The sequence below is a fragment of the Polypterus senegalus genome, chromosome 12, assembly GCF_016835505.1.
Source record: "Polypterus senegalus isolate Bchr_013 chromosome 12, ASM1683550v1, whole genome shotgun sequence".
Classification (NCBI taxonomy): domain Eukaryota; kingdom Metazoa; phylum Chordata; class Cladistia; order Polypteriformes; family Polypteridae; genus Polypterus; species Polypterus senegalus.
The window spans coordinates 102416873-102430832 of NC_053165.1; the positions used below are offsets into that span (position 1 = coordinate 102416873).

The following is a 13960-nucleotide window of genomic DNA, read 5'->3' on the forward strand; positions in this document are numbered from 1 at the left end:
CTAGTTATTAATTTCAGAAAGGTTACACTATGGAGAAGGAAATGTACTCTGATGAAGCAGGTAACTCTTTTAATCTGATAGGGCAGTTGATAACATGGTCTCTGATATTCAGCAGCTTGTTGTTGATACATGTGAATACCATACCCTGTGTATGGGAGGTATTTTCTGCAAAAAGGAACATGGGTTTCTTTAATTTTCATTTTCATTTTTTCAGCATTTTTGCACACAGCCTTTGAAAATGAAATTGCAAAAGGGCGATTGCATTTTCATTTAATGATCTAACTTTAATTTTTGCAGAAAATATCTGCCATACTCTGTGGTTTGAACATTTTGTCAAATCACCTGTCTCAACGTCTTCAACCTTTACCAAATGGCTGCTTGAGGCACACTTGCTAAGGCACTATGGCAAGAAGGAAATCAGAGGATAGTACTGCTGTTATTCGCAGATAAATGTTGCTATAAAAAGTTGCAGTCTATATTTTGTTTAGATAAAAAGCTGGTCTACCAGATTTAGAAAGCTTGGGAGCCCAGCAGACTATATGCATTTACAGTTTGTCCACCCAGTTCCTATTAATTTTTTCTTTGTTTCTGTACTCGTTTGATAGGTAGAGGAAAGGAATTCAAAAATAAATGTTAAATATAGTTTTATAATTGTAATGCAGTTTGCATCACTTCTTTGTTATATGTACATGGTAGCTACATTTTTAAGACAAATAAAAAAAGAAATCAGGAGAAAATCAAATCTTAACATGATATGCTGCTATTATTATGATAGAAAATAACATCTTCTGTACTCATATTTATTGTATTAGTCTTTGTAATGTTCAGACTTAACATCAAGGGTTAGTAGTTCAGCTTGCAGCTGACATCCCTATATTGGGATGACCATTTTCAATAATGAATACATTATTTTGTGTGCTAACTTAAAGGGCATTCCATGAGCTGTTAGCTTAGGTGTTATAAATTTTATGAACCGACAACTGCAAACATTTTTAAACAAGAACTTACAAACACTTGATGAAGTTGCTACTTTTGAATGGTCAAATAGCTTGGAGACTCTAAAAAAGCAATAATGACAAATAATAAATTAAGATTTGCGTATTCCTGGGGGTCAAGAAACTTACTATTGCTCAAATTACCTGTAGAGATTGAATCTGAATATGTGTTTTGAAGGAGTTATGGTTTTAGAGACATTAGAATTACAAGAATTACAAAAGCACAACAGGTAGGAATGCTTTGATCAGGTTTTTTTAGGCCCAATACTGATCATTGATATGTTAGCAGATCAGCCATTTCTGATACTGAGTCCAATTTTGTTTTCCATTTATTTAAAAAACATTAACACTATGCTCCTGCATAACCAAATGCGAGAAGCTTTGTTTTATATCCAAGTGTTAACTTTGGTGTTTTTTACACACTATACACACTTATAGACCACAGGTGTTACCTGTTCATTTTTTATTAACAAAATGAAATTCTGTAGACTTAATGTTCAGTGACCATAAAAATACTAAAATATATAAAATCCCTTTAAAACACATCATAAATAAATAGGTAAGCTAAATAGAGAAGTTAAATTAAATGTGCACTTTAATCACATTAGAATTGTTTAATTTGTAATTTTAAACTGTGGAGCTGAGGGGTATATCAAGTAATATGTAATTGTGTCCAATGTTATGTATTTTTTTTATTTATATTTTCACTTTGATTCTATTGATATTTACAGTTAAACACGGCTTAAATGTAAATACGCATGTATTTATAGGTTTTAATCATTTTTAATCATGAAATGCACCACAGCTTTTTTGCTTTGAAAAATATATACATATTTATTATGTTTATACTTTTTTTTTTAGTATTTTTTTAAATTTATATTGTGCCAGCTAGACATTCCTAATTATTGAGGCGTAATTACATGTAATAAAAGTGGTATTTCAGTAATATAATGGAAGGATATTTTATAGCTCCCCTCTTCTTATCTCAGTGTAGCATTGCCAAATTGATGTTGGTTTTGTTTTATGTTCCATTTCTTTTAAATAATAACTTCATGCAGTGGTGGAAATAGTTTGTGTTGAGATTATTGTCTTGAATTATAATGTTGTTTTCTCATGTCAAAAATGTTTTAATCCTCATGTATTTTTGAGTTATGAGACCTATCATACTTGTCATGGTGACATCAGTAACGGAAGCTCACCTTTTAAATAGAAGAGGAAAAAGGAGAAAAAGGAAAAAAGCAATTTGGAAGGTTATAGAAATATTCTGCTGTTAACCACATTTCACCTTGTTTCAAGTGGGTGGCCTTGAATAAATAAAGTTGGATTACCACAGAGAGAGACACATGCAAAAGGTTTTTGAAAAAGAAGTTGAATGTCCTAGCAGTGTTTTCTTTGTGGATATCGGTTTCTGGGCAAGGCTGGAATAAATCCATTTGGAAGACTGGAGAGAAATAACTGTACTTGACTCAACGCTGCCTCCCGAATGACTTTTTCTTTTATTTCTTTGCCACGATAACATTATAACTATTGTGAAAAGGAAGGAAGTGAAAGATTAAGACGGTATACGTCATGTGAAAAGTGCTTTGATAACACTGTTAACACAGCAGGGAATGCTTACCCTGTGGTCTGAATGTGGATCCCGATACCCCAGTGCAGTCATGGGGACACTGTACTGTAAAAATAGAACCGTCTTTTGCATGAGATGATGAACCTATCTATCTGTGGTCATTAAAGATCCCTGGGCATCCTTTGTAAAGAGTTGGGTGTATCCCGATGTCCTGACTACATTGCCCACCACAGTCTGGTCATTCTGGCTCCCAATCATCCCTTGTATCTGATTGGCTAACTATCTCTCAGGCCTTCACCACTTAATACCTAATGTGTGGTGACCATACTGGTGCAAACTGGCTCACTACCTGCACTCAAACAAGCAGTGTTCATTTTAATTAAAGGACAAAATGAAAAGGTCTGAATTCATTAAAGTAGCTTTGCCATTTGACTAAATGCAAATATGACTCTTCCGATTCCTTTTTCTCAGTTTCTTACTCCATTTTCTTTAATTTAAAGGCTAATGTTTAAGTCTTTTCTCTCTCTCTGGTAAAGTCCAGTTTACTCAGTGTTTATAGAACGTTTACAGGAAAAAAGAACTTGTGGGAGTTCAACTACCATAATGTCCTTGTGTAAAGGAGCACTACAACTAAATTACCTTAAAGCTTAGAAAAGCAGATGCTGAAAAAAATCATTTTTTGTGATTGGTCAATTTACCGATCACTGATCAAGTCTTTTGTAGTGAACAATTGGCTGAGTAGATTGGTGGCTGATCAATCAGAGCATTACTAACAACAGGAACAGGAGCATTAAGTGTAAGACTACATCACCCCAAAAAATACATGTTTTTAATTTAAAGTTTTTTTAGTTTTAAATAAACTGCAAAGTTACACAAGTAATGTGAATTTTACATGTCATTGTAGTGTTCTTGATATTGGTTTCTTTAAAATGTATAATAAAATGTTTTTTGTGAATGTAATTAAAATGTTTTTGTGAATGGATTGGATGTTTGTATTTTACTGTCTTCTTTCATTAAGATATGCTTTCCAAATGTGTACCTTCTGCTTTTCCTGCTAATAATCCTTGAGTATGGCTAACAAAGATTAGCTCTGCTATACAATTGACTGACTAGGAAAATTCCCTGTGTATTACTGAATGTGCGAGTCTGCAGGATATTCTTTTTAAAAAGGTTACCCATTTTACACTGTTGAGTAATATTCCTGTGAGAACTTTTTCTTGGTTTATTTGTAGGTGACTACTGTGAAGTTAACCTATGCCTTAATGGAGGAACTTGTGTGGCAAGCATTAGTGATGATCCTTTTTTCTGTATCTGTATGGATGGCTTTTCTGGAGTCACCTGTGAAAAGAATGTCAGCGGTATCACTCTTTTGATATATGTATATAATGTATTAATGCAATGTGTACATTTATTCTGTGAGTAGTATATCATTCACTGTGGCATAATGATCTGCACTTGGAAACACAGCATGACACACACATTCATATCTGTTTAATTCAGAGTTACCAGTTAAGGATAGATTCATATCTTTGAGATGTGAGAGAAAACAGGAGTAATAAGAGAAAACCCTCCTGGATGAACATGTACATTCCACACAGACAGACTGGGTCAACAATCAAACAGAGGTCCAGGGGCCTCATGTATAAACGGTGCATATGCACAGAAATGTTGATTAAGAATGTTTCCACGTTCAAATCGCGATGTATAAAACCTAAACTTGGCGTTAAGCCACGCACATTTCCACGGTACCTCATACCCTGTCGTACGCAAGTTCTGCGCTCGGTTTTGCAGACGAACAGTGCTACTGTTCCTGTGTGGTTACCCTTTCTTTCTTAGATGCACATTCCTGACGCGGCTTTATAAATACACTGAAACTAACTGCATATTGTTTATTAGTGTAATGCATCTGAATGTAATTAACCTGTAACAATATAATTATCCAGGAAATAGCCATAGTATTCTAAATACTAAAACTGCTTTAACATCGTTACTCTCACTGCACCTTCTTTTTCTGCTTTCAGCTGCTTCAGTTAGGGTTGCCACAGCGGATCATCTTTTTCCAAATTACTCTCACTGCACCACTCGGAGTATTTATATCACTGTATCTGAGGGTGAATCACAGCAGCAGCTGATTGGAAAGAGAATTATCGTGATACAGCATCAAGCACACACTGCCTCAGCCACGGCAAAATGCTTCAGAGTCTTTCCTGTACGGACCTCGCGGTTCAGAAACGGTTTCATCCCAAGAACTTTAAACACAGTTAATCAGTCCATCAAGTGCTGCTTGTAGAACTGTTTGTACTTATAAGTACAATCACCTCACTGTAAACTTGTACTTCAGTTATAATATTGCACAACCTGCACCACTTTATAAAGTGCGTATTTACATATGATGACGATATAATTTTTAAGATGAAATGTAGCAAAATATGTTGATTATATTATACAGATAAAACTAACTTCATTTAAATAATCTGTGTTGTTAATAATTAAACATGTGAGGACACAGTGCCGCAGTGCTAGCTAGTTCACAGATTGATCCTAATTGATTGCTGTTTGCCGGAAGGATAGATGGATGGAATAATTAAACACATACTATGAAGATATTTCAATGTTCCTTAAAAGTTTTGAAGAATTGTCGTTGTAAGCTTACAGATGGCTTAACGTCTATTACAAAGCTGATTGTTGGCGATTGGGTATTTGGAGAAAGAAAAGTAAGGGCAGGAATTGGAGGTTAGCACGTTTGAAAGAGACAGTACCGCCATCGTGTTCCCATGTTTAATAACATGCTTTCATTCCTATCATCATGAAAAAGATATCACGTATACATCTCAATATTTTAATTATTCAGACAGCTGTAATATCACGAATGTAATGGATTCTGTGTCCTGTCGGAGGAAGAGAAAGCCGGTTTAAGAACCACGAAGTGATTCATACACAGAGCACAAAGAAGATCAAATACAAAACAAAGCATTTAACGTGTTACTTTAGTTACGATGGGATTTGAGAAACTAGTAAATTAATCGATTTTAAGATGAAGTTTATAATGTTCTACTTTAATGACAAAATAAACTACGTGACTAAAGTGGAAATTTTAAGATTAAAGTTGACATTTCCTGCTTTTTTCCCCACTGTGTGCCTATTTTTTTTTCTCTGTACTCTAATAAGCTTTCATATGACACTCAGACGTTGGGCTACGACTCGCCTTTTCACGGCGACTTGGATATGTGAGAACTTCTTTTTTTATTTTGGGTACTGTGCGACTTTGTGAACTTGAACTTTCGAGTATCTCCGACACTGTCACTCGATCAACTTCCTTTTGTTGATTATACCTCTGTTTAAACCAACAAATAGTAAGTTTTTCCTTTCCTCCACTTGGTATTCGCTGAAATTCTTATATTTTCCCCCGTGCTTTTCCCACTTTTCCCATTGTCTTTTCACAGAAGGCTGAGCTTAAGGGCTATTTATATTGATTTGCATATTCATAGGGGCGTAATTCTGGGAGTAGTTGGGGCGGGACAGCCGCGTACACAATCATTATTTTTCATGCTGACCGGGATTTATGTAGCGGAAGAACATGGAAGTTGAAGTACGTACAGATTCCTGCATCTAGATTTTTCTGTGCGTAAGCACATTTCAGATTTTGTGCTTACGTCATGTTATAGTGCGAATTCTATGCACGGCGTTATGCATGAGGCCCCAGGTAATTATGAGGCCGTAGTGCATGCCACTACAAAAGTATACCTCAGGTTAAATGTGGAAGTGAATGTCACTGTGTTCTAACCTAAGAATTTTTTATAACTTTTCTTACAATTGGTCTAAAGAATACATGGGTCCATAGGTGAATGAAAAAGCCTTAAACCTTATCGAATACATCCCCTTTTTTAAGTCAAAAATGTTATTGAGTATTGATCCCTCTTGAGATTTCATACATATTAAAAGAGAGTATATGTTGTTGAAAAATTGAAAATGTGCACAAAGCAAAACACAATTGTGATATTTAGCCATTTTTAAGGAAGACAATGCACTTTGCTCTGCTGCTCCTCTTGCTCCATGGCATCTTTCAGGGCCAGGGTTATGGATTTACTTTGAAATTTGACCAGTTGTGGTATATATGAGAGACAGAGGAATGGAATTAGCCACTTTAGACTGAGTGCTGGCGATGTGGCGCTATAATGAGCTTTCTGATTTCTTCATTGGATACGTCCATCAGATGGTGACACACTCTCCCAGCTGCTTTGTCCTTTTGTTTGCTCATACCTCACTCTGCATACCTGCGGTATGTAACTCTATTCTCCTGCTACTGCAGCAGTCAGGACATACATCGGAAGTGTACCCCAAATGCTGTGTGTGGGCCCCCAAAGCACACACCCTGCTCCAAATTGCTCACAAAGCATGTTTTATGCTAAATTGTGATTCTTGCCTCACTGTGCCATAGTCTGCATGAATTTTACACATTCTCCCCATGTATTTATGGATTGAGGGGTTAATTTATTTGGCATGTGTAAAACACACCACGGGAACTGGTGGCTCTGCCCTTTCAAATATCTAAGGCTTTTCTTAAAAATACAATGATGCACTGTTATTGGTTCAGTTTAGATTTATTGTTATTTGTATAAAGTACAGTGAAAGTTATGCTCTATTAATTATGTTGTCCCTTGGCACGAATCTCGTTCTGTCAGCTATATAAAATAGCAAAGCATATAGTGGGTGAAAAGTAAGTGCCGTTGAGGAAAAAAGTAATATATGATGATAGTCTGTTATTACAAACCATGGCAGAACATAACTTGACAAAAAAGAATTGCAGAAGTAGGATTATAAGTAGAAGATAGCTTAGCGCCTAGGGGCTTGATTGGGTTGTCGTAATATCACCCATAATGGAGGCTTTGAGCAAACAAGTGAGCTGGAGATGTATTCTTACATCAAGAAAAATAGTACCAAGAATCTGTAATAAAATAATTATTTGTAGTTTCCTTTCATTATCAAAACGATGCCTCATAGGCATATTTTCTTGAATAAAAGTCTGCGGCTTCAAAGTGGATATATATGGTAAATTTTAAGGGTTTTTTGTTTACCTGTGGACCCATGAACCCTTCAGCCCTATTGTAAGTTGCAAGGACAGAGAAGGTATTTTTAGAATATATATAAAAAAGCTTCAATTTATAACACAATTTTATGTAACAAATTTATATAGCATCCTAAGTTTGAATACCATGGCAGGTTCATTAACTTTCATGTTCTCCACATGTCTGCAAAGATTTACCTTTGGATGATTCCTTTTTGCATTCCAAAGACATGCATATTAGGTTAAATAGTAATTTAAAATTGATAGTGTGTGTGTGTTTGTGTACGGGTGTACATTAGTGTGCTTTGTTAAGGGATTGTGATCACATCTTACCCATGGCTGCAGGTTCTGAACCACTGTCATCCTGAATTAGATTAAAAGGGGCTTGAGAATGTATGCATTTACCCATTTAAAATCCTTTACTGTTATGTATAGAAAATCACAACTGCTAAAGCATTGTTAAATGATTAACAAATAAAGTATTTTAAGACTTTAGAGAAAAATTGTTTCAAAATATTGATTGTGCGGAATTAAATAATTCAAAGTATATTAATGTAGCTGATTCACTCAATGAATATTATTGTAGTGCTCAAATACAGAGCATTGGAAAAAGACTAATATGATATTGTTAATTCAAAGTTTTTTATTTATATACTTCGCTCGCCAACCCCCCTGCCTGCGCTACGCACCAGCAACTTCCAAGTCTCTGCCGCTCGCGTATGTGGATTTCACTTTCACCAAACAACAAAACTTTTAATTCCCACGGATAGGTCTCTTCATTGGGAAGAAACACTACTTTTCCCTGTTGGCAGCACGAATTGGACGATCTACAAGTCTCCGACTTAAAGTTTAAAACCAAACAATATCTACATACTTCTGTCATGTCACCTATGCCCATATATTCGATCTCCTTTCACTTTTACCTTTTCATCAATATCACATTGAATTTTGATTCCATGTTTGAAATTGCATCGTGACAACACAATGCATAACTGCCCATGAGTGAATATCGTTTCTTTCTCTCTATACAAACTGTGTCTGACAATAGCATTCACACAAATGAGAAATAATTGAACTGTGTGCATAGTTGTAAATGTTTTAGGTGTGGGTAGGACTTTTCCAAATCTTTTTGCATAAAGTCTTGTCTCACGGGGCTTGACATTTTTTCTTGAGGGATTTCACTTTCACCAAACAAGAAATCTTTTAATTCTTGCAGATACGCCTTTTCATTGGGAAGAATTAATAATTGATAAAGTATCTATTCTATCTATCTAGAAACACTACTTTTCCCTGATGGCAACATGAATTAGATGATCTACAAGCCTCCGACTTAAAGTTTGAATCCGAACAATATATTGAATCCTTCTTTGCTGTTCCATTATTTCACTGAGTAATCATTTCTGTGTGTTTGCGCTAATGCAATCTTTACTATCATTATTTTGAGACTTTTGAATTTTCGTACTTCACTTCTGTCTAACCTGCTCGGCATGTGTATCGTATATATATATGAGAATTGTCCAAAAGAAATACATTGAATCAGAAATACATTAAATCATATATCAATCGACACACGCTGCACGCAGGCAAGCGGGCAGTGAGAGTGGAGATAAAGACACTAGATAGATTGTATACAACAGGCAAAAATAGTGACCACTTGATAACAGTATTAGCTCTAATGAATGAAAGCATGAATTAATCAACCTAAATAACCGCGATCGACATTTTAAAGTTAACAATTTACTTAAGAAAAAAGAAAAAAAAATGCCCCAGCACACAGAAAGCAGACACTTGCAGGCAGGCAGAGCGGCGAAGGTTAAAAAGAAAAAAAAAAAAGTAACACTTCCTCCCCAGCGGGGAATCAAACTCGGGTCTCTGAGACACAGTAAGCATGGCGCGCTCTGAGAAGCAACGCCACAGATGCTGTTGTAGCATTCTTGAACCTTTTGTGAAAGTGTTTATTTGATCTTTGGAAATCAGGCTTCACACATTCTATAGTTTATGCCTACATTTTGTAACATTTATTATTAAAATATGAAAAAGTTTCTGTTTTAACAATGTGTTTACACAGATTACTGTAGAAACGGAACACACATGAAATGCACGTGTTCCAAATAACGATCTATTATTTCCACTCTAACACTCCAGCAGTTGAGTCACTCCCAGATAATCAAACAAGGCATGAGCTGGGAAAACTTAATGAATGTTCTGCGACGGTGGAGGATGGAATAGCCGGCTGCTTGCTGCTGTTTTTAATCGACACATTTAGAAGACAAAAGACGTGGTGGAGAAGTGAGAACGGTTTTAAGGTGGGCCGGATCTACGAGTTTTTTGGTAGACTTTGGTAATTCTAGTGTTTAAATGCCAAGAGGATTTCCTTGAATCATACATCGGGGAAACGAAACAACCACTGGTGAAGTGGATGGCACAGAACAGAAGAGCTACCTCATCAGGCCAGGACTCCACAGTCTATTTATATCTACAGGAAAGTGGTCACTCTTTCAGTGATGAAGATGTGCACATCCTGGACAGGGAGGAACGCTGGTTTGAGCAAGTAGTCAAGGAGGCCATTTACGTATAAAAGGAACGACCATCTCTGAACCGAGGAGGGGGCCTAAGGGTACATCTTTCACCATCTTACAATACGGTGATTGCAGCCATTGCTCAACTGTCTGTGAATGGTACTCATGGCCATTGATCAATGGACAATTTGCATATCATTGATCACCCGGCCCATTGTTAATCAATGGTGCTAGTTCGGTCATTATGCCAAAATACTGTTTATAAGTTTGGCGAAACCTCTATATATATATATATATATATATATATATATATATATATAATATACATACATACATACACATACAGTGGAACCTCTAGATACAAGTTTAATTTGTTCCAGCACTGAGCTTGTATAGCGAATTTCTTGTATCTAGAACAAAACTTCCCCATTGAAAATAATAGAAATCCAGTTAATCCGTTCCACACCCCCAAAAATATCAACATAAAAATCAATTTTCCTAACAAATAACACTGATAAATAAGTGTGGATACACTGTCTGCTGAGCGTCATGTGATCATAACTGAGCTGATGGTTCTTCTCTCTCGTGCGCATCTCCCTCTCCTTATCTCTCTTGCTCGCTCGCCCCTCTCTCTCTTGCTCGCTCGCTCACGCGCCTCTCTCTCTCTCTCTCCTTATCTCCCTTGCTCGCTCGCGCGTCTCTCTCTCTCCTCTTGAGAGTAGAGAAAAGCCAAGCAAAATGACACCTTTTATTGGCTAACTAAAAAGATTACAATATGCAGGCTTTCGAGGCAACTCAGGCCCCTTCTTCAGGCAAGATGTAATCAAAGCTTGCATATTGTAATCTTTTTAGTTAGCCAATAAAAGGTGTCATTTTGCTTGGCTTTTGTCAACATTCATAATGGCTAACACGGTACAACACCCTAGATCCTCACGCAACGGGAGAACAAGGAACACTGAGTGAGCTGACGGGCTGGCAGCTTCAGCTTGGGTGAATCCCCGAGTCGAGGCGGATTGGGAAATGCGTCACGCATAACCACAGCCTGGCTCGTGGCTCGTTACGCGAGCCAATGCTCGTATTTAGATCCGAATTTTTCGCTCATACTTTCCTCTTATCTTGAATTTCTTGTATACAGAGGTGATCGTATCTAGAGGTTCCACTGTGTGTGTGTATATATATATATTTTTTTTTATTTTAATATGCATAATGGACTAGCACTGTGTGGTTCAAACCTAAAACGCAGGATCACGCAGTTGAACATCCTTATAGTACGGTTGGAATAACATGTTGTCCCTGTGGAGTTCTTCCCATGTGTATGGTTGGGGTTTTCATCTGGATACTCTGCCTTTTCTCCCATATTCTTAAAGATGCACAGGTTAGGTTACCTTGCAACTCCAAATTGACCCTTTGGAACTGAGTGTGAATAGGTGGACCCTATGATGTACTGGTGCCAGGGTAGGTCAGTTCAGTTCAGGTTTTTCTTGCTTACTACTTGGTTTACTGTTAAATTACTCAATGTACCCACATAATAATACAGTTTAGGTTAAATGTATAATAAAATGGAGAATTTCAAATTGATTAAATTAAGCAGATTATAACACTTCCTCTAAGTAATATTATTTACATTTCTAGAGTTCTGTCTTTCTTTGGCATGTTCAGAGTCTTCTTTGTATAGTAAGCCATCTGAATTTGCCAGTCTAATACCTGCCTGCATGAATTCATCCACAGGCCCATGCAACCCTAATCCATGCCACAACAATGGAGAATGTGAAGAAATGTCAGGTCCTCGCAGGGGAGATGTTTTCAGCGAGTATATCTGTAGGTGCCAAGATGGTTATACTGGTGTACACTGCCAAAACAGTAAGTCTTTCAAAAACCTATTTGAAAGTATCATGCAGAGATTGTTGCTGTGGTATGATACTGAACTACTTAATGTTAAATGGAATTTAAGAGATATTCTGTTGCTAACAATTACAAAGATTCTTTTACTAGCCATTGATCTTGAAATTTTACAGTCAGTTTAACATAAAAATGTATTTATGTTCAACATTTTTTTACTATATTGAATTTCTCTGTGCCTCCACTCCTGACATATTTTGTCTCATCTCTGCTTTCCGTGCCACACGTTGTCATTTTCATTGAAAACACATTGTTAATACGTTTTAAGTTTTTTTTTTTCTTTTTTCTAATTTACTTATGCCTTTTTATTGCACTGCTGACAGCAGTCTACAGAATAGCAGAAGTATATAACATTTTAACATTTAGATAAAACAGTGTAACACACATTTCAATACAAACACTTCACTACAAACTGTAGCCCATAAATAAGCAATACATAGAATGCTACCTGAATTGGTAGATGTTACTGATAATGAGGTGATGTTTACAGTGATAAGAGTGTTGAATAGAAGGACAAGCTGAGATAACAATAGTTCTGGTTTTGACAGGTTGTGTGGTAGATGGTGTTATTATATCCAAGTTTAGATATCAGTTAGAGATGCCAAAATTCTGGCTGAGACATTGTGGTCCTCTTGAAGGATCATCAATAAAGTAATATAGCCTAGTGAGGTGGTTTACAAGGAGAACATTGACATTTCTCCTCAATAGGATACATGGTAGGATGTGAAAAGAGGTGAGACATTGGAGAAATATGTGCAGTGTTTTTCAGAGAGAAGGGCTAATGAGAGCTGGGCACTGATGGCAGCTGAGTTAGTGTGAAAAGGGATAGCAGAGTCAACAATAGCAAAGGAGGTTGCTTTAATTTACTTAATTTCCATTTGGCTGTCCTAATCTTGGTCTGTAGGCTGCATAGAGCTTCAGACAGGCATGAGGATGAGGGTTTTTGATGTGCAGGCCTGGAGGAAAGAGGACAGACAGTGTAAACACACAAGGACAGGGATGAGCACATTGAGTCAGTGGCAGTTATTGGTGCAGTATGTAGCAAGGAGATGTGGGCAGGAAGTGGAAGAACAGAGTAGACTATGGAAGAGCCTTGAGTAAGTAATGATAAGGGGTAAAAGACTAATAACTCTAATGCTGATAGTAGGGTATATAAGAACAAGGGCAACCATTAAGATGTTTATTAGAGAAGCTAAAAGCCAGTTAAAGAGATAAGGTGAAGGATGACCCAAAGAGATTCTTTCAGTATTTTAGTAGAATAGAAACAGTCAAGGAGGAGGTGAAGTGTATCAGGAGTAGTAAGTGGGAATTAAAATATACAAATTGAAATAGCAGATCCTCTAAACTTGTATTTTTCTGAGGTCTTCCCATATGAGGAAGTGGATAACCTTCCAGCGGTAACAGGGACCTACTGAGGAGCTACAGAGTGATTTGGAAATGCAGACAGGGAAGTACTGCTGAGAATTAAATAGGCTGAAATTACAGAAATCACAAGAACCAGAAAATATTTCTCCTTGAGGGCTTAAGGAAGTTAAATACTGTACATATACTACATAAACCTTTGATGCATAATTTTTAGGAAGTCACTCTGAACTGGGGAAATTCTGATGGACTGGAAAATGGCAAATATTATTGCATTATATAACAAGGATGATTGTAAAAATTCCAGTAACTATAGGACATCAAGCTTAACAGGTATCACAGGTAAATTAATTACTTTTTAAAGATAAGAACAGTGAGCATGGGTTTGAATGATGGAGGCTCACACTTAAACCTCCATGAGTTGTATCCATGTTTCTCCCAACTGACATTTGAGCCACTGTAGCTCAGTGGCCATGTTAGTAAGGATGGCGTATACAATATAGCATTATGTGTGGAGTACGTGTCAAAGGAGTGTTATTTCAGGCTGGCAACC

General features: G+C 36.7%; 1 protein-coding gene across 3 annotated transcripts in view; it reads left to right on the top strand.

Annotated features, from left to right (window-relative positions):
- Positions 1–13960, top strand: part of LOC120541442 (EGF-like repeat and discoidin I-like domain-containing protein 3) — a 68143-nt gene that overhangs the window by 19425 nt on the left and 34758 nt on the right. For 2 of the 3 annotated variants that reach the window (XM_039773066.1, XM_039773067.1), the window contains exons 3-4: positions 3795–3920; positions 11875–12006. In XM_039773066.1, coding sequence (XP_039629000.1) covers positions 3795–3920; positions 11875–12006 — 258 coding nt within the window. The remainder of the gene's footprint in view (positions 1–3794; positions 3921–11874; positions 12007–13960) is intronic. The other variant, XM_039773068.1, reaches the window with a different exon arrangement.